General features: G+C 40.2%; 1 protein-coding gene across 2 annotated transcripts in view; it reads left to right on the top strand.

Moving 5' to 3' along the window:
• ENOX1 (ecto-NOX disulfide-thiol exchanger 1) overlaps positions 1-21857 on the top strand; it is a 499678-nt gene that overhangs the window by 461473 nt on the left and 16348 nt on the right. For both annotated transcript variants that reach the window (XM_074961330.1, XM_074961339.1), the window contains one exon: positions 1201-1257. In XM_074961330.1, the coding sequence (XP_074817431.1) occupies positions 1201-1257 (57 nt within the window). The remainder of the gene's footprint in view (positions 1-1200; positions 1258-21857) is intronic.

The following is a 21857-nucleotide window of genomic DNA, read 5'->3' on the forward strand; positions in this document are numbered from 1 at the left end:
CCGGCCCTGGTTGCTTGTCATTTCATGGAAGTGGTGGCACATTCATATGGAATGCATTGGACTGCTCTAATTATAAATAGCAGCTGTTCTGAATCAAGCATATTGGTGTCCATTTTTACCAGAATTATAGGGTTGTTCTCACACAATAAACCATTTGTGTCAGGCAGAAAAGATAACTCTTATAACTCCTGCTACTTCCTTAGTAAAAACAGGTTGAAACAAAGGTATACAGCAGAAAGAGCTGTTTACTCCCCCACTCTCATTTTGAATAGGTTAGAATAAAGGCATACATTTTTTTAAAGGTATACACACCTAAGTGCAAATGCGCTTTGTTCTGCATGCTCATCTTAAATCCCCAGTTCATGCAAGCATGCGAAGGTTGCAGTAGCACATACTTGTCTGTGTGGGTTCATCTGTAGATTGGATGTGCAGATATCTTTGAAAATTTGGCCCAAAATGTCATTAGGTAATTTCTTAAATCTTCTGATAGTGATTATTTTATAATCTCCCGTGAAGTAATCCTGAATTTCCATTAAAAATCTCATTTACTTTAAGAAAAAAAAAGTTTTGCTTCAGATCACCTGTAGTGAAATTGGCAGTATCTTCCCAGTTCTTCCTCCCGATAGCTAAATAAATGAGTTCCATATCTCTTCCTCCTCCATCATACTCAGGAGCCATGTCAGTTATCTGTATACTTCCTCAAGAAGGCAATATACAGGAGCACTCTGACATTTTAAACAGCTCAGAATGTATCATTCAAAAGTAATCATAAGCCAACACTATTTAGCTAGTGGCAACTTGCAAACATTGCAAAGCTTAAATTAATAGCAACAAGAATGGGAAATGAAATCATTTATTCTTACTGAGAGCCAATGTTGTACACTTTTTATGCCTTGAAACTGTTTTCTAATCTTATTATTTAAAAAATAATGATCCAGTCTTATTATTTTCCTTACTCCCCCCTGCCTAAACTTATCAAGCCTTAAATATGTTGGTTTCAAAATGGCTTGAGCAAAAACTCATTAGAATTATATGCTCCATCTGTTTTTCTCATTGGAAGCTTTATAAAATGCTACTTCAAATAAATCAAAGATAACTGTGTGAAATACTCAAGTAATGTGCTTTGTGTGGTTTTGGTTTTTTTAATTTTGTTTTGTTTTTGTTGTCTTTTTGTTTTGTTTCTTTCTTTATACTTTGCAGTTAAAAAGTGCCAAGGAGTTAGCAGAGATCAACGGCCATGACGAATCTCAGGCAAATGTATGTACAGCTCTATTTGCATTCTATTATTAAAGGTTATGGAATAGCTTACTGGTTTAAGAGCTCAGGTTTAAAATGCCTACTTTTCCTGCAGCTACAAGTTCAAATCCCAGCAAGTTTCATTTCAAGGTAGTTAAACTGAGTTCCGTAAAATTTACATTGTGGGGTTATTTGGATGAAATGTTAACAGCTAAGGTTCTGCCTCTCTCTATGGATGCTAATGGTACCATGGCAATTTTTGTAAGAATAATATTTTGCCTTAGTGTCCTGGTGCCCAGTGCTCTTCCCTTCTCTCCCCTCCCCCGCCCCATTTTTCTCACCAGCTCCCAGCCCTAGTCTCCCACAGGCATCCAATCCCAGAATTCTTCCTGAACCAGTCCCAGCCTCCCCACCCCAGCTACCAGTCCCAATCCGTTTTTCCAACCAATCACAATTTCTTTCTTCCCATGCCCCCCTCCAGTCCCAATCTCACCAGGTTCCTTGCCCCCAATCTAATCCTTTCCCCCAACCCTACCAGACTTTTGCTCCCTGCCATTCTGTCAGGTCATATTTTATAAAATCCAAGACCAATAGAAAAGCTTCCATTATCTCTTTATTATTCCAGTGGAAAAAGGTCCTTAGAAAAAGGGCAAGGGGTAGGGTGGGTTAAAGAAGGATCCAATCTCTTGCCTGTAATCCAAACTTTGCACCATTTGCTTTTGTGTAAAAATCTGAAAATGAAATTAATAGACTTGAAACAGGTGAAACTGAATATCTTTGTCCTAGCTGAGCAAAATGCTCACAGCATAAATACTGAAAAGTAATTTATTTTTTTGAATCATTTTTGTGTTAATAATCTAGAGTGGTATCAGTAGCACAGGTAGGAAACCTATTTTGTTTTTAAAAATTATATTAAACCTGACCTGGACCCTAAATGTAGTAAATAACATTTAAATGAAGAAGTGTTTTTCTTCCTTTTTTTAATGTTCTTTGAACCTTGTTCATTATGGTCTGATTCTGCAGTGAAGTCAGTAGGTGCTCTGAGAATCTAGCACTGCACAGAAACCATTAAGTACTGTTCAAGTGTGCCAACAAAGCAAAAATTCCTGTTTGCACACAGCATCTGTGCAGCCTGGAAAAATTTGCTTTCATGTGGAAGAACTACATTAGCTTGCTAACAATCTTGAAATTGTCACTTCTGTTGCCCTGAACACTGTTGCTTTCACACAAGGGCAGGTCAAAATCTTATCTGATGGAACACTTTTCTGTTGGAAACTGATTTGACAAAATCAAAATGTTTTACAGGAACATATATATTTAATTTTAATTCTACAGGAAATTATCAAAATGTTTTTGTCAGCTTATGTATAATATAGTCAAAATGTTTTGACTTGTATATTAATTATAATATAACAAAAGTCAAATTGACAACATCAAAATGAAACATTTAAATAAGGTTTGTTACCAGGGAAGCCACCTCCCATGCACCCCTGTGGCCTGGTCTTCCTCTCCAGCACTTTGCCTCAGTTTCTCGTCTTCAGGGGTCCTTAATAAACTCCACACAGACCTTTGGTCCAACAGTATCCCTTCTCCCAGGGTCTAACTTACTGTCATAAAACTGAAAACAAAACTCTGTTGTCAGGTTTCTCTCCCTCCATTTCCATTGGATTCTGTTCTCTGCAGCTCTTCCCGACATTAGCAGGCCATTCTCAGCACTACATGCCTGGAGATTTGATCTACTCCCCTGGAGTCTGCTTAGTCTTCAGCCCTATGACTATGGCTTCCAGGCTCAAACCCTTCCCCGTGGTCAAGGAAGGTCTCTTGCAGGAGCCTCCTGCTCTCTGCAATCTCTGCCACGGGTTCTTCTCTCTGTTTCCTGTTCCACTCTGGCTCTTTATCAGGACCAGCTGCCCACTATCTGGCCCTATCCAGAGGCTGCTAATGAGACACAGGTGGGCTGGACCTGTTCCTTCTTAAAGGGCCCAAGTCACCCAGTTGACAAGGTCATTTCAGAATTTTTGTTTGAAGTAAATTTTAAAATTTTGACTTTTTGTTCTGATTTGGGATGAAAGGATATTTCAAAATATCAGCATTCCCCTCAGAAGGGAAATTCCATTTTCCAGCCAGCTCTGCTTCTCTCCCTCTGCTTGATGTCCATGTGCACCTGACAGTGAATGGGCATCGATGGGTAAAGAGGTGCATTGTGAATATTTACATCCCAAGGATCTCCCTCTTGAAGTTGGATCTATATGAACACAAAGGTCCTCCTCTGTGGAGAGCCAGTCCCAGGATCCAACGCCTAAGGGAAGAAGTCACTGCCATTCCTAAAATAATGGTGGAAAAGGAAACTAGACAACTGCACTTGTCAATCCACAAATTGAGAAAATTGTTCCACCTTAGGATAAGAGAGAGATTCAGGAACATAAATATAAATGGCAATAGATAAATTTATTTTGATACCTAATAGAGAAAGAGTAAGAATTTATTTGCTGCAGAAATGGACATGGTTGATGGACAGGAACTGAGAACCCTTTAAAGAGTACAATATGACTAGGCTTCCAGTTTTAGCTTTTAACCAATAAACATAGAGAAAACAACCCTGACACAAATAAAAATTAAATCAGTGTTTGTCCAGTAAACACCAGAAAACCCTGGAAATATTTTTTTTTGTACCTAAGGGCTTGTCTACATGGAGCAGTAATGCGGGCTATGAGGTGTGATTTCTAAAGCACACGTTACACATTAATTGGTCTAGGTAGATCTTGCTCATGCACTAATCATTCCCTAGTGCATTTTAACATAGGACTATTTGAAACAGAGAGATTACTTATAACTGTATTTACAACTAATGTATATAGTATACATTCCTCATTACAGTATATACACAGAGGAAAGTTCCCAAAAAAATAATTTTTAACATCTATGTAGAACTCAAAAATTGCTAAAAATAAACCCTCAACAATGAAATTAATAAAATCCCCAAACCAGAAGCCCTAAAAATGATTAATGTTGTTTACACTGAATATTTAATACTAATGTGCTTCTCCTCCAAAATGCATCCAAAGCTAATTACAAATAGAGTTTGTGGTTCTTGCCCTTGGCCAGCATCTAAATCTGGACTGATCAAAGAGGAAAAGATGTAATGGCTCCTACATGGTTATTAGCGGACTGTGATGCATATAATAGGATTAGTACATATTCGATACAGTTGACAAGTTGAATTTAGCAAATGAAATACCCTGACATTCAGGACCAGATTGGAAGGTATTGGCAAGCAAACATGAAAATGTCTATCTGTGTTCCAAATAGATATATGACCTTTCACCCTACAACACATTTTGGGCTACCTGTACCTTGTACTGTAGTAGTAAAAAACCAGATTTTTGAAAAGGACAGTGGCAAATTTTATGAAGATCACTGCATGTATATTGCAGTGTTGTACTCCAAGAGTGCCCTCTCTGTATTGCTATTACAGTTTTTAAAAATAATTTTCCTGTGTCCTAAGGAACCTTTTCCACTAGTGGCATTGGCCATAATATCATAGGTATTTTACATTATCTTATTGTTTCTTGAAATAAAAAATTAGAACATTTTTGGTAGCCAAAGAGAGTATAGACAACATGTATTGCGTATACATGGCCGTATTCTGGGCTGGGCTGCACACTTATTGGTGGTCGGAACATCCTACCGGTTGTAAAATAGAAACACACTGCTGATTAAATGTGTCCAACTCCTGACAGGCACAAAATTGGCAGATCTTGGGGAGAGGGGTGTTTTGTTTTTGGCAAAGGCATTCCACACAATTACTTAAAAGGCTGGGCAAGGGTAATGTTAGACCCACTGCTACTACAACTGACAAGCAAAGCTAAAAAGAAAGAATAGATTTTTGTGTGCATCAGCGGCATTAATTATTCCAGGGCAGTGCAAGAATAACTCATGTGCAGGACTCTGCAGACAGTCATGAGGCCATTTCACGAATGGCTTGTCAGGTACATGTGGTAATATTTGTTACATCTGGTCACATTTCACATGATTTGAAGTGGTTTTTAATCCATTGAATGTGTCATTCTTGCTTGTGGTGCATTCTGTAGCAGGAAAGCCCTGACATAAAGTGCATGTTGTGCCTGGAGCAAAAGTCCTGTCCCTGAGGGAGACCTAAGCTTAATAGTAACCTCAGCACTCCCATATTCTGGGCTGACAGAAGTGTTCTGACATGAAACTCATTTCTGGGGGCTTAGGTGTGATTGTCCATTGTTCTTAATGCTGCTCAATGCATAGAGCAACTTGTTAATTTCCCCATCATCGTTGGACGCAGTGATATATAATTCAGATCAACCTCTTAATTGAAGAGAAAACCCTAAATAAATGTACAACTATAATTTCAGATTTCATCCTTTGTCCAGCATGATCCTGGTCTCCCGTGACCAGACTAGCCTCATCTTGAAAAAAGCACTTCTTCTTTCTGAAGTGGGGCGGAGGGGTTACTAAATGGTTTATGAAGAGAAACCACAAAACACATGCTGTGAGATTCAAAACATCAATGTACAGTATTTATTCCTCAATTGTATCTGGCTTGCTGTAGAGTCTCTTGCTGCATAAAACGTGTGCTGTGTTTTGATCGACATCGTCCTTCTGTGCACTGCAAAACTCAGCATACTTAGGGTACCGGATGTCAAGGCAATGACACAGTCTTCCTGGGACAGTCTATTAAATTACATCGGGAAGCTGGGGCATCAATCCTATCAGAAAACCACTGTGAGACTGACGCTAGTTAAAGAATTTTTGAATGTCCACAATGTACTTAAGGGGTGAAATTCCAGCCCCATTGAAGTCAATGGCAAAACTCCCTATGGTGGGGTGTAATACCCCTTTAAGGGACAGTCTAGCACTTACAGCCAAGCAACCTGAGTTCAGTCAAGGAGTGCCCTGCCCCACCCTGGAACTGGGCTATATAAGCAGGAAAAAGAAGCTGAGTGAGAGAGAAGGGACCAGAAGCCACACTTGTGGCTATGGGTTGCAGGACCCTCAGGCTCCAGGGCATTAGCCTGATCTGCTTCGTAGAGGCTTTGTTTTCTGGCTATAAGTTTGATTGCTCTGATTCAAGGCACTTGAACTTGGTTAAGCTGCTCCTCCCCTGACTTGATACCTATGGGAAATGGAGAAAGCCTGTCTGCCTCCTAAAGCAATAAGAGAACTGGAAACTCTGCTGGCCAAGGTTGGTTTGGAGGCCTTGTAAAAGGGGACTTTGGGTGCTTTTGGTTAGCTTGGTTTTGGCCTCCCGTTCTATAATCCTTTACATTTCAATTGACTTCAGTTGGGCAAGGATTTCACCTAAGGACTCTGTTAAGTGTTACTGCTTTCTAAACAAAGTTTAAATAGTGTGCTAAACACAGACATCTCAGAAGGTTAGAGTGATTACATCTGAAAATTTCTATCCTCTTTTTCTATTTTCATTGCCTGAACAAATAGCAAAGCCTATCTTATTCTGCTTTCTCTGTATCTTTGGTTAGCATCTCTAGAAACTTGGACACAATAGTCTGTGGTTTTCTCTTCAGACAGAGAACCAATGGAATTAAGTAGGGATGTATTTTTCCCTTTGGATGCTTGTAGCCATTATTGGGGGAGTTTTCATGTTTGATGAACCTTGGTTCATTACTGTTGATTCCTTTATTTCTTCCTGTATTTTTCTCCTTCTATTTCTGCACTTCCAGCATTAGTAGTGAACCTTTGAGTGTAAATCTGTCCAGAGAAATATACCAGGGTGAAGCATTTCAAGCATTTCACTAAATTGTTCACTTAGTGCTACACTGAAGGTAATGTTATCTCTTATCAAGTTCAAGTCTTTGCCTTTAAGATGTTTTTATGAGGGTAATCACTGGATGATCCTTACTATTTTGGGGATGGCAAAGATAGAGACAGTTCCTAAGTGAAGCTGATCTTCAAGATCAGCTGGAAGATCTTAACGAGTACGTATTATAACAGCTATATTTCAGGGATCATGATGGCATCAAAATTGTTTCTTTGCAGGATCATCAGACTCAGTATTCTGCTCTTCCATTTCAATAGATGAAGTTACTTTCAGTGACACATTTGATGTAGAAGAATCCAAAGAAACTGATTTTTCTGCCCATTTGAGATGAACACAAACGCTGTCTTTCGACTTAACTCTTGACAATGTGTACATTTTCCTACAGAACAACAATATGTTTTCTTTGCTGCAGGCCATTGAATCACCTGTTTTCTACCATTGCCTTCAACTTTAGGGATGTAGAGTCAGATAAAGTCATAAAGTGATGATTGATCATCCATTTGCAATATTAATCAGCAGCTTTCATATTTACACCTTACACCAGTTAGAATGAGAAACAACCACCCAGTGAATTCGGCACTGTGAAGATTGAAAAATAACATGAGCTCTAGCTTTGTACAGAGCCATGTTTCAGATGCCCTGTTCACCTTCCAGAAATTTCCAGATTCTGGAAAATCAAAAACCCTCACAATTCACAACTCCCCCCTCCCACTTGTGATTCTGTACATTAGAGGAGAGTGATACATACACATTACGCAGTTCATTATGGTGCAGTGTTTAGACCTGTGTTCTTACAGAATCACAGTCTCTATGGTTTGAGCTGCAGTGCCTCTGCAGAGATCCAGCCTTTGGGAAAGTGCTGTAAGAGTGTAGGCTGAGGCACAGTCTAACAATGAATATGTTATCTGAAATGGCCCCCGGCTTTAGTGATACCCCCTTCATTAACATGGAGCAACAAATCATACCACTTCCCTGGTTCCTAACTGGAAGTGCAACAGTGGCATACTGACTTAGCTTTTGACTGAGTAGGTTCATTTAACCTCAGCAAGAGAGGAGAGAATGGTCTGAAACACAATGTTAAAACCCATTCAGCCACCCACTCTCAGCAAAGCACAGACATTTCTGACTTTGGATTTCATGAGCTCTGTGGGGATACAGTCACGCAATGCCCACAGCTACCAATAACACCTGACATTTTAATAATACCTGACAGTTCTGTTCAGCCTTTCTTCCTACAGTGCTGTACAAAATATATAAACACACATACAGGAATCGCTTCTCCCATCAGTGAAATGGAGCCGCTTTTAATTATATATATGTGCACCTGTGTGGATACCCTGCACTTTGCATAGGGTTGGCAGTGCAATCTAGCTCATTGCTGTCACTACACTGTTTGTCTTTTACATTACATGGGCTCCCTAGTAACTGCACGAAGGATTATGGAGTCTCTCTGCTTTTGCTGTAAGCCTAATAGTGCTCGCTGTGGGAGTGTTGACTTGGTCCCACAGCCCTATAGAGAAAATCAGGCTACTTCTTTCCCCTCTCTTCTGACAATCTTAATGGAACAGACAGTGAAGAATATTTGGGGTGGCGGGGGGAACCTGTGTTGATTGCTCATAGGAGGCACTGATTTTGGGCGTGTTCATCATTCTAGTCGAGGTCCTGTATAGGAGGAGGAGGAGGAAAAATGGCTGATATCTTGTGGAAAGCACACTAAAAGTATCTCTCATAAAAGCATCTCTCATAAATGCTATATTGGGCACCTATAAATGGGGAGGTTGCCCTTGGCCACAGGCTTTTCAAGTCCCAACAGCTGGCTAAGAGTATCTCTCGAAATCCATTTACCCTCTCAGAATGGATAAGGGGTGTTTATGATTCCTTCTTGTTAGTTCAAGGATGCCTATCAGACCATCTCACAAACCCACAGAATCTATTTCTAGGGCAGAATTTTTTTTCTCATTTCAATATTTTTTTTAATGCTCTACTGTTCTTATGCTGGAGAAACATTCTGAGAGCACGTTATTACATCCAGATCCTGCATATGAGTGCTATGGGGTGCTGAATATCTTTAATCCACATTGATTTCAGTGGGAGTCGAGGCCGGTCAATACCTTGCAGGATCCAACCCCTGGTTTGCATAGCATATAGTGTGTCTGCGATGAGCTTGCAAAGTTTAATTTACACATGCAGTTTGTGCTGTTCCAGTAACACAATATGCAAGAAAATTGCGGGATAAATTTTATCACCATGTAGGTCTAATCCTTTGTTTCAAAAATCTGATGATTATTGCAATTATTTGTATAATGTCAAAAGTGTGCGAGGCACTGTACAGACATGTAGAACAATGATCTCTTCCCATACCAAATTATCTTCAGACTGCATGAAAAATAATATTTCCGTGAGCCACCAAGAATCTGCACCCTATTTAATACTTTCAGAATATGAGGAAATGACACACCTGACCACCCATGTATTTTTAAAAGTAAATATCGAGTGACTTTAACATTAGTCATCACATACACATTGCATAGTGTATAGTCAAATAAAATATTTGTGTTCAAATACTATGGTAATGAGAGCCGTATAAAAAGATAGCTGAGATTAGACAGCTATTTTGACATCATTGCTAGTTGCCCAAACTTGCCAGGTGAAAGTTATAATAGTAAATGTTTTTATACCAAAACATAAAAAAGTGTCTGTCTGGCAAGTGGACTGGAAAAATGGTATGTCAAAAACACTATAATGCAATTAATCTCCACTCCTGAAAATATTTCTATCATGCAGGATAAAACCAAACAGACTAATCTTAGCTGCATAGACATGCATTTTATAGTGTTTCATTTGCAAGATCTTTTATTTGTTGTTCTAATTTTTCTTCTTCTTTGTTGCTGATGTACTTTAAATGCCAGTTAATTTTTCAGAGTTGTCAACTGCTTGTTTGTTAGTGCCAACACACTTCTTAACTATACTCGCATGGTGTTATTTTTAATATTAGGGTAGTTTAAAAAAGAATTGTGTGTGGTAGCAGAAGAACTCAGTGCTAGGTTGGGACAAGACACCAAAGATAGGTTAACCCCAAAGGTCATCCCTGACTTGAGTGAAAAAGGACACTAATTTATTTTCAGACATTTTCAAATGATAAAATTCTTAAACCACTTACTACTAAAACCTGTTATAGAATTGACCAGTAGCATAGCATGTTATAACGAGCTAGCTCTACCCCATTAGCTGGATTGCAGAGGGATGTGGATCAAGAGAGACGCTGTGGGACTAGGATTGAAACAAAGTGTTCTGGTGGTGGGTGGTGCAGGTCAAGTCTTTGGGCTTGTCTACACAGGGGTTTTAAAGCAGATCAAACCAAGTGAAGTTTGAAAATGGTTGCGTACACACAACACAATCCATGACTGCCACTAGCTCCACATTTGCCATGAACTCTGGAGTCTGGTTGCCAAGTGCATCAGGTTTGCTGTGCATTGAATTAGTGGGGTCTGCTGTTTGTGTGGATTCAATTGCTGCACACCACTTTTGTTTGCATGCTTCCAACAGCTATCCCACAGTGCTTAGCAAATCAATCATTACTGACCTGTCTATTCACCTCTCCTTGCTCTGGTGTCAAGTTCTCAGGGCATCCCCTCCCCCGTTTAAAAACTGGTGCAGAACCAGAATTTGCCCATTTGCTCCTGGATCGAAGTGTATCAGCATTCTTGCAATACAACCATGACAGCACTCCAGAAGCCCTGCAGCATGCCTCGTGCAGCTGCTTGGAGGTGTGCTGAGACTCTGGATCTCCTTGTCATGTGGGGGGAAGTGTCGGTGCAGGAAGCTCCTGTGGCCAGCCACCAGAATAAAGACCTGTTTGTGGATGTTCCCAAGCACACGTCCAAGAGGGGTCATGACAGGGATGCTGACCAGTGCTGGATAAAGAACAAGCAGCTTAGGAGTAAATACATTGAAATGAGGGACAAAAGGAGATAATCTGGCAGGGGATATGTGACCTGTCCATTTTATGGTGAACTGGACAGAATGCTACACTATTATATAGCATGACCCCGCCAACATTGTGGCACCTGCTGGCTGTACTCTCCCCCACACTGAGAATGACCAGCAAGGCCAACTGGAGGTTGAGCAGGAGGGTGCTGGAGAGGAGCTTACCCCTAAGATCCAGGATCTGTTGGAGACCCAGGACCCTGACATCACCCAGCTGGAAAGCCAGCAGGAGTCATGCCCTGCTGCAATGTACCCCAGTTCCTGCCAGGCATCAACCAATCCCAGGTTCTAGCCAGAAACCCAGACCAGGACTGAAAAGACTGGAGGGAACTTTGTCCTGTAAGTACCTATCATTTCAATTTATTATTTATTATTATTGTGCTATACAGCCGTTCTGTCTTCTGCTCCGGGTACCTCATGGTCACAGCCATTTTAGACAGATGAGAGCTAGGAGCTGTTCTGAGAATCCAGCCCTCGCCTCCCTCTGTAAACTCACACTGCCCGTTCGGCCCCACTGTACATGTTTCCAAAACGGTGGCTGCTTCGTCTGGGCAATTCATACTCCTGGAGGAATTCTCCGCCTAAAAATTCTGCGCACAGTATTTTAAAATTCTGCAAAATACTACATATTTTATTTGTCAAAATAACACAATATAATCACACCGATTTCAATTATTTTGGTAATTTATTTCAAAATACCTGTCAGCAACTATGTCTGTAACAATACAGACAACAAAAAAAGATTCTCCCAGGAGTAGAAAGTTAAAGAAACCCCTACGGCAACCTAGCTCCTGTTTCTCTGTTATGTTTTGTCGGCCACCTCAGTCTGGGAGTGTCACACATGCCAGCTGAGCACATCTTGGGGGAAAACTCTGCCCCTCCAGTCTTTTAGTGGATTCTTGTTTTTTTGCCCTGCCCAATAGGGTTACAATTTTTCAAGTTGCCAATAGAGAGTACTGCCACAGGAAGGGGGGGGGAGAACTGGTGTGGGTGGGTACAGATGTGGGGGTGCTGAAGGGGTGGGTATGTGTACTCTGAGGAGGTATTTGGGGGGTGCCAGTGGTGATATTTTGGGGTGCTGGAGGAGTAGGTGTATGTACCGAGAGAGAGTATTTGGAGGGTGTTTGAGGGGGTATTTGGGGGTGCTGGAGGTGATATTTGGAGGGTACTGAAGGGGTGTGTGTGTGTACTGAGAGGGGGGTATTTGGGGGCACAGCAGGGGGCTGCGCAGGGTCCCCACACTCCCTCCCCCAGAGCCCATCTCTGAGGTTCCCCCAAGGCTGGGAAGATCCTAAGGGAGGTAAAGTTATGTATGCATACTAAAAAAATGCTATCATGGCTTGTATGGAATGTGAACAATAAGTGACTTTTTCCCCCATATTTCCATGGCACTTACAACAACCAAACCATCAAGGACCATGCCTTTATCTACTGCTAACAGGCAAGCCATCCTGAGGGGATGGGAAAGGAAGACTCAGCTCAAGAGGTTTGTAGAACTTATGATAGAGTCCCAGGGGAAGACCACACTAGCTGAGAAATGCAGGCAGTACATGGTGATCCAGACAGAGAAGGAAATGAAGCTCTCCCAAGAGATCATGGCGGTGGCCAAGAACAGTGTTACAGAGGCCAAGGACAGCATCACCATGGCCCAGGACAGCATGGAGAAACACAGGGAGATGCAAGGCAACTTATGGATGCTATCTGGATCCAGAATGCTCTCCTCAAAAACATGCTACTGCCAGGCCAGTGGTCCCTTCAGTCCTGTAAGCCAGGACTTAGCCACATCCTTCAGTCCCTAGACAATAGTGGCTACTGGGACCATCAACAATTCCTCCCCTCTTTACCCATTCAGCACTTATCCTAGAGACCATTCTCCTCTCAGATCCATCATCTGCCCACCAAGAAGACTGGCTTCTGGAAGCCCAGCACTTTTGACCCATGCAATGCACCTGCAAATTTTGAGCTGTGATACTCAACCCCAGAACCCCCACATGCAAGAAAAGGCAGAAGGAAGACCTATATGTGCCTGTAACTTTAAGTTACCACCACCACCTTGTTAGTTTTGCACTGTTTGCATTGTTGCACTTTCAGTTTGGCTTGCACTGTTGCTTTGTTTAAAGATTTGCTTTTTGTTAGTCAGTGAGTAGATTGTTCTCGTAAATGTATTTTCAAATAAAAAGCTATTGTTATTTATCCTTCGGTTCAATTAAACTTTATTTTTTATCTTGTTACTGTTCCTTCATAATAAAAACCTTTTAAAATCCATTTTGATCCATTATGACTCATCACTGCATGTAACACACAAAATCCTTTAAATGAAGCTAAAATAATCCATACGGCTTCACAAAAATATATAGGCAATGTCCCACTTCTACCACCCACAAGCAATACTGGACTGCTCACAGTCTATTTCACCCCCCATGGATTAGCAGCTGAATGCACAGCTACACATGTTCAACCATGAGACTCAAAATATGAATAATAGGCATCCCTGACAATATTCTCCCTGGTGTTAGCATCCTCTATGGGATGCCGTGCTAGCTGTTTAAACCACCAAGCAAGATCAGTACTTCAGCCTCCCACCGATCATTGAGGCTTTCCCCTTTGGTCTCACAAATATTGAGCAGAGCACAGCACAAAGCTATAATGGTCAGGACATTTTTTTCTGCTGCTTCCAAATGATTCTGTGACAGTGCTGAGAGCTAACAGCTGTCCCAACACTCTGATCACTTAAGCTCTGATTACTTCCCCCTAAAGAAGACTTGACTGAGGAATGAAGTACTTACCTAATCAGACTTGGGGCTGGGCGCATTAAGGAGCTAATTGTCCTGTCAGCTGGGAGGGGTAGTTAAAAAAGCACAGGAAGGAAACACAAAGGGGAAAGGCTAGCAGAGCTGAGGCAGAAGGGATCTCAGGAGGATGAGATCTCTCCCTGGAGAATGGTCTCCACATGACTAATGTCCATAGTGGTCCTGGGGGCAAACACCCCTTTCTCCATTAATTTAAATAGAACTGAGTTCTAAAAGATCCTCTCATCATAGACCCTCTCAGAACACCCTGCATTTCTGTCTGTATACCTGCTGCAGTGGTCGACCACTGTGAATAGATACCCCTTTCTGTTTATAAATTCTGCACCCGGGCAGTGGGGCAAATGATAGGCATATTGGTTCCATTAGCTGTCCTAATACAGTTTGGGAACCCCATGTGTGCAAAGCCATCACTAATCTCCTGAGCATTATAACCCAGCTAGCTAGTACTTTAATGGCATAGCAGACCTGTATGAGACTGGTCCCAACAGCCCTCCCCATCCCAAAGTTCTCGCACCACTGCTGGTGATCTGAGGTCTGCAGAACGATTCTCTCCCATCAATCCATGCTGGTTTGCCGGTCCCAGAAATGGCACTGAATGCTGTGTAGCTGATCCAGGAAGTGGTCCTCTAGTTCCAACAGCTCAGCATCCTCGTCCTGCTGCAAGAAGCTTCACGGTATTCTCCTGCTACCTGGAGGAGCCACTGAACATTCTCCTGCACCCACACTTGCACCATCTGCTCGGTGGTGCAGTGGACAGAGGCCAATGCAGAATGTGCCCGGGTTTGAATGCTGTAATACAGCCCCAGCAGCCTCTGCATATTCACACTTGCTGCCATAGCAGCATGGTGCATTTCTGGCTCCTTGCTGGCAGACAACAATTTGAAAATGATGCTAGCCCTCCCAGAAAGGAAGAATAGGGCAGAGACAGTGGAAACATGATTTCGGGATTTTTTTATTTCAACCTGCCTGGCTTCTGCTTTGCATACTACAATTCACAGTGAAAACAAATCCACAATGCACACTGCTCGGCTGTGAAGCAAAGAACCATGGGATAGACCCCAAGAATGCTACTCCCTCACTTCTCAGCAAACTGCCACCGTGCGTTCACATGACGCAAATTGGACAGGCATCCCATGTGCATGCTATTGGTGAGACTTGCATACTGCAGATTACCAGATGCTCATCAAAAACCTTCACATTAAATCCCTTCTGTAAACAGACCCTTAAACTGGAGTGAACCAGCATTGTGTGCCTTGCAGCAGCCCTCTGCTAATAGTTGTTCTGCTAAAGCAAAACCAATGTTTTTCTAGATTCCATCACAACAGCAAGATAATTATATCACTCAAATATTAGAGACTTTCTAATTGTCAGAATACTTTCAATCAAATAACTGGTAAAGAATCCAGCATGGCCATCATGAGAGAACATGTTGAAAAGTAGAGGTGTGTAAATATCATCCTCTTTCCTATTGTTTGGGACTGCAACTTAATCTGTGTGTCCCCTGAAAGCTAAGAATGGACCTGACCCGATGAGCACTGAAGTCAGTGGAAAAGCTCCCACTGACTTCAGTGGACATTGAATTAGACCCAATAGAAGGTGCACACCAGGATTAAATTATTACTCTGTGTGGCTATGGAGACATATGTAACCAATTGTCAGCAATTGTTGAAAGAAATGAAAACTGAGTTGCAGCACTTAAAGGTTGGGGCAGCCAAAAGAGGTTGTACAAGGGTTAAAAAAACAAAACAAAAAACTATATGTAAGTGTAGTGTAGAAAGAGGTAGTTTTAAAACTGTTGGATCCCAAGTAATTTTATTCTAAAAATGGTTAGTTTAGAGAAACAAGAGATGGTAGGCCAGCTCTATTAATTGTTTCTCTTACTGCCAACTCAGGGACATATCTCCCATTATTTAGTCACACCAGCTTTTTTCCATGCTTTAGGGGACATCCATGATCAAGCAAAATAAGCACAATTATAAACCATAGCTATTTTATTATTAAAGACAGGAAAAGAAACATTACACAAAACACAAATAATAAACTGGTTACTTCTGTTACAAACTCTTGTGCATGTCTCTCTGCGGAGAGCATTTAACAGAAATTACACCTTTGAGAGTGGACCGCATCTGAGGGGCTCTTTTCTCTTCGTAAGTGAAGACCAAAGTATATTGTTGTCCACAATTACTGTGAATTCAGTTTTAGTATCTTATTAGATGCTTAAAACTGTTTACGTATGAGAAAAATAATTTGTTTAGGGGCAAATGAAGTCTGTCTAGTTGTTAATAATAACCTAAACAGTTTATAGCTGGACAAAGTAAGCAATCTTAACTATGAAATTCAAAGAAGATTTTTAAATTAATTACTTTGAAGAAGCCTTTAAGGATCTGTCCTAAGCCAGGCCAATTACAAATATTAAGAATCTTCAATCGAGCTTTATCCCACTATTTTGCTGTTTACCAATGTCTAGCCCCTATCTCTGCTCCAGGCGATTAAACAGGAGAAACTGATAGTAATTTAAAAAGAACAGGAGTACTTGTGGCACCTTAGAGACTAACAAATTTATTTGAACATAAGCTTTCGTGGCTCACTTCACGAAAGCTTATGCTCAAATAAATTTGTTAGTCTCTAAGGTGCCACAAGTCCTCCTGTTCTTTTTGAGAATAAAGACTAACACGGCTGCTACACTGAAACCTGACATAGTAATTTAAGTTACAACAGAATTTGCATAGCCCAATAAAAACATTACAAGAGTTTTAAATCTAATCCATTGGCAGTCTTAGTTAACTTTCTCTCATCAATCCATGTTGAGGTCTTGAGGAGGTTTTCCTTGGGTTGGTTTCTTCCTGAGTCTCCTCTGTCTGTGGCAGCATGCTTGTAAAGCGGGACCGGATGAGTCATGGAGTGCTTGCTGTCTAGGCGGAGTAGCAGAGGGGCGGTGTGTAGGATGCTCACTTCTGAGTCTTTTATACTCTTCTCCTTCCTATTTTCATGAAATGATAGGAAAACACCCCTCTCTCAGGCTTGTTTAAATTCAAGTTGGTGGTTGTCACTTTCATTGGCATCATGCCTTCAGGATTGGCTTAGCTGACACTTTCAGCTCCTGAATATGCAGTCCGTTTAATGAATATGCAACATTTATTTAATTGCCTTTGTTCTTTTCCCAGCAAGAAAGATCCAGATAACTTTTAAAGTTCGTTTTAATTCTTTCTTTGTATTCAGTCCTTTTTTGAGACTTGATTTTATTAGCATTTGAGAGGAAATGAAATTCTTTTCAAACAGTCCAAACATTCCTGTCCTTTATACACAAGTTTTTAGCTCCCAGAAGAGACTTTTTAAATTAAATAACTCTTACAAAGACTTTAGTTTAAATATTTAATAGTTGTTGACTCTGCAGAACAATTTCTGGAACACCAATTTTCTTGTCTTCCTGAGTTGGTGAGGGTTTGCTTGTGCAGTGCCTGTAACTAATTCATTCTCCATTAATATAAATATTTTGCACTTAAATGGCCTCTTACATTAGTAATTAGTTTTGCATCAAATGAGCTTGCTATATTTATACATACAACATCTTATTATTCATACAACAATGCTATCAGGCAGTTATTATATGAAGGTTTACATTTAGATATAACATATTTGCCAATATACATTTTGAAAGCTTATGCCATCTTAAACATTTGAGAAACAGCAAAGGTTTTCATCTTTAAGTGGAAACGTGAGTTGGAAGTAACCAATATCTTCGGCAAAACATTTCCCACCATAAATGTTCCCCAAGTTCAAAGAAAAAAGACTTTAGGGTGTTTACAAAATAAATCAGTTTCAATAAGGATATTTCTGGAATTCTTTGTGTAGGTTTAAACTCAAGTTTTCCTTTGAAAAGAAAAGAAGGAGTTGGTGTAGGCTCACTTTACAAGTATATTTATGGCTCTGATAACACACCCTACGTTCCTTTTTACTCTACTTAAAACATGAATGGTCTGTCTTTGTAATGTTGGCTTGTCCTAGAGAGATAAAAGCAGAAACCTTCTGGAATTTCTTTGATTAGCTCTAACACTTTGTAACATAAATAGCTAAATATATGTATTGTTGTATTTCCAAGCAGCCTGGCTATAACATTCTTGTTGCTATATCTTAATATTTAGGAAAGGTGAAAACAAGTTTGAAATTAAGTTATAATCGTATTAATAAAAAGAAAAGGAGGACTTGTGGCACCTTAGAGGCTAACCAATTTATTTGAGCATGAGCTTTCGTGAGCTACAGCTCACTTCATCGGATGCATACTGTGGAAATTGCAGAAGACATTATATACATTATATATATATATCTGTGTATATAATGTCTTCTGCAATTTCCACAGTATGCATCCGATGAAGTGAGCTGTAGCTCACGAAAGCTCATGCTCAAATAAATTGGTTAGTCTCTGAGGTGCCACAAGTCCTCCTTTTCTGTTTGCGAATACAGACTAACACGGCTGTGTTGTACCAATAAATTAAAAACCAGCAGGATCTTATTAAAGGGAAAAAGGCAAAATACCACATTTATTGTGAATACAGAAAGAATCATAGTAAGCAGTTAATTACAGCTGTAACATTCCATTCAATCTCATCTTTATTCACTCATTCATTCATACAAACACACACACACACACACACAGGTTCTGCAAGGTTGTTATCATAGTAAGCAGTTAGTTATAGCTATAACATTCCATTCAATCTCATATTTATTCACACATTCACACATTCACACACACACACACACACACACACACAGGTTCTGCAAGGTTGTCATCATAGTTACCAGCCTTAGAGTTGCTCATGCCAAGCCACTGGCCAGGTGGCCTGGACATGAGGAGGGAGCAGGGCCTTGTCAGATGCTCATCTGAAGCTCCTGGAAGTTGGTTTGCAGAATCAGACCCCAAAGTTCTCACTTTTTAGAGTCTCTTTTTATAGGAATTTCTTCCTAGGCCAGTCTGTGGGAATTGCTTCATCATGCTGTTGCTGAATCAATCAGCAGATGGCACATTCCTGACGGCTCCGTGCTGCTAGATGTTATCTTGTTCTTTGGTTCTCCCATTCTTGAGGCTGTTGGGTGGATTCCAGTCTGCCCTCCGGGGGTCCTCTGGTTATTTCCACTTGACGCCTTCTTCAGCCGATGGACACTGGATTCTTAGGCTGGCACCTCCCTGATCATTCAGTTATTATCCACACCAAGCATCCATCCACATACATCCTCTATCTCTATTTTAATCACAATTGTTAATACAACAAAAGGGCGAGGAGTCTCTGGGTGCTGTTTCTGTTGTTAGAGTATTGCTTTGAGTCTCTGTGAATTGCTTTGAGAACAGACTCTGTCTTAGAATGTACTAACACAATTAGCAGCTTGCAAGTTTCACACATAGAGGGAGAGAAACAGTACCAAAACCCAAGAGACCTCTTAATTAGTAATACCCTGGAATTTAAACTATGGGGAATCAAACTCATTTGTGATTTTAATACAGAACTTCTTTAATATGATCCAACATAATCCCCCTTTTGACACTAAGATTTATAATCGTCAGTGTCACTTTCTATGTAGCCTATTCAAGAGAAGGTACTGTGAGGCAATTTGAGTTTGTGATTCCAATTCATGCCACATACACGATCCTAGTGATGTATCTTTACTACAAGGTTCTGGGGCAACAGGCAAGGTGAGGCACACCCACTTTTGAGGAGTCCATTCGGTACAACCTCTAGTGTCCAATAGCTTCCCTCCCTCCCCAGCCCACTGGCTCAAGGTCCAGGGTAGCCAGAAGGATCCCATGTGTAATATGGGGTGTGGGTTAACCTTCAATACCTTTGCCTCCAGGGACTGTTGGTGTGCAATTTTGACAACAATTTCTCCCATTAACAAGTCTGGTTTCACAATACTGGAAACATATTGCATCCATTCATGTTGATAAGTGTCAAACAATGATCTCTTTCTTTGTTTTAACAAATGCATCAAACCCTTAATATTTCCCAATATGACGCAGAACATTTTGTGTTCCAAAGTAGCTCGTGCAAGTATCTGCATTTCAGTGCATCCCAGAGCTATGGCTGTGTAGTTTCCTATTTCTAATATTTTTTTTTTTAATGGATAAGCCATGTGGTAGTATTAAGCCATTACTAAAGATTCCATCGGCCTTTTAGGTTACCCAGACCAATTTGGACCAAGTCTACGTTGGCATGTACTTGTTTTTGTATCAGGCTGTCCTGTAGCTGGGACAGAGAGCTTAATTTATTTTTAAGTTCCTGCAGGTCTTCAGTATCTTTTTTTTTTTTTTTTTAACACACAACAGTGCTAGCAACAAGACAAAACATAGAACACAAAACACAATTTCTATTGTGACAGTAGATTCATGGTTTTGGGTTGCTTTTCAGCTGGCATTAGCTTTTCCTGATTTTCTGAAAGACAAAAAGAACATGTTTCTACCCCTTTTGGGGTGGCAGATTATTGCTTAAAATATTTCTTTTACAAATACCCTTTCTGATTGCAGGCAAAACAGAGGAATTGCCCCCACATTTTCCTGTTTTTGTTCTATAGGCAGGCCAGGTTTCAATGGCTTTTATCTTTTAAGGGTTATGGGGAAATTATCCCACTGTTTAGTCATTAAATCCCTGAGTTTTCCTTCTTATACTGCAAACCAAGTTAATAATGTTTTTCCTGCTGTGTTAAGCTTTAAGTTTTATTTACAGGTAATAACTGAGAAGCATCATTACCATACGACGTTAAAGGGTTTTTCCAAAAATCATACACACTATACATTGTTACAGGGATACTTATTATCATTAAATTTATTAAAATTATCTTGTTATCCCATGCCTTTTATTTAGACAATTTGTTTGCTGACCAGGTATGTCCTTTATCTGCAGCTCCTTTGTGCTGCTAATTCTTTCCTTCCTTTATCATTTAGGTAATTTGCATTTTCACAGAAGCTTCCTGCTTTTGGATTTAAAGCCATCAGCAGCTCACTAAAAGGGACACCATCAACTTTCACCAGAGTTTTGATTACTTTTAACTTCTGCTTCCAAAACACACAGCAATCTGAAAAAGAAAACCCAACCTATTGTGGCTCCCTTTGGAGCCCTAATAGCATTTTAATTAAGTAGCATGGTATGTTTGCATTTCTTTTGCCCCTTCTACAATATACCCTGCACATGTTCTGGGGCAAATTCACATTCCTTCCATAGTTTAACTTCTATAACATTATCCAGATCCATTTTTACATAAGGTGTCACTATTTCTTTTTTTGCTTACAGAGGTTTCATGTACCTTTATCAAAGTGACAGTCTGATTACTCAGAGCCATTTTAAGACTCAGTGTTTCTCACATTGCTTCTTTTTGTTTTGTGCACCTCACCCCTGCTGTTGCTTCAGAGGGGCACTGTCTTTTTTTAATTTTTTTTTTTTTTTTACTACAACTCTCATCTGCTATTTTGTTACAAAAACAAACAAACAAAAAGAATCCAGAGTTTTTTTTGTTTTTTTTTTATATTCTCCTGATTTTGACTGCACTGCTGCAGCCACAACTTAAAAACATTTTAAATTTTGTAAAGCATTGAGTTACCTTTTAAGGGTTAAATGCCAAATCCCAAAGCCAAACAACACTAATTACCTGTGTCTAGCAAAAAGGTCTGTCAGTTTTGCAACTTTGAATTAAAGAGTCAAATGGATTTTTAGTGGCATTATTTAAAACAAAACCAACTGGTCCTTAGAACTTTACATATTTACACACACAGAGATAGATACATACACATTTTCTTTAACATCCCTTCCACACTGCTCTGGTTTTTTTACATCTTACATTCCCTTTATACATTTGAGGCAGCTAAGTTCCAATAGAACCCTCTTATGTTCTTTTAGCAAATTTGACTAAATTGTCCAGTCAAATGATTTTAATCAGTTTATTTTTGCCTGGCTAATTTACAGACATTCCTCTGGAAAAGGGCCCATTTTTCCCTCAGAATGGCTGCAAAGAAACCAAGAATGCTCTTTCTC

This window comes from Natator depressus, chromosome 1, assembly GCF_965152275.1.
Source record: "Natator depressus isolate rNatDep1 chromosome 1, rNatDep2.hap1, whole genome shotgun sequence".
Classification (NCBI taxonomy): domain Eukaryota; kingdom Metazoa; phylum Chordata; order Testudines; family Cheloniidae; genus Natator; species Natator depressus.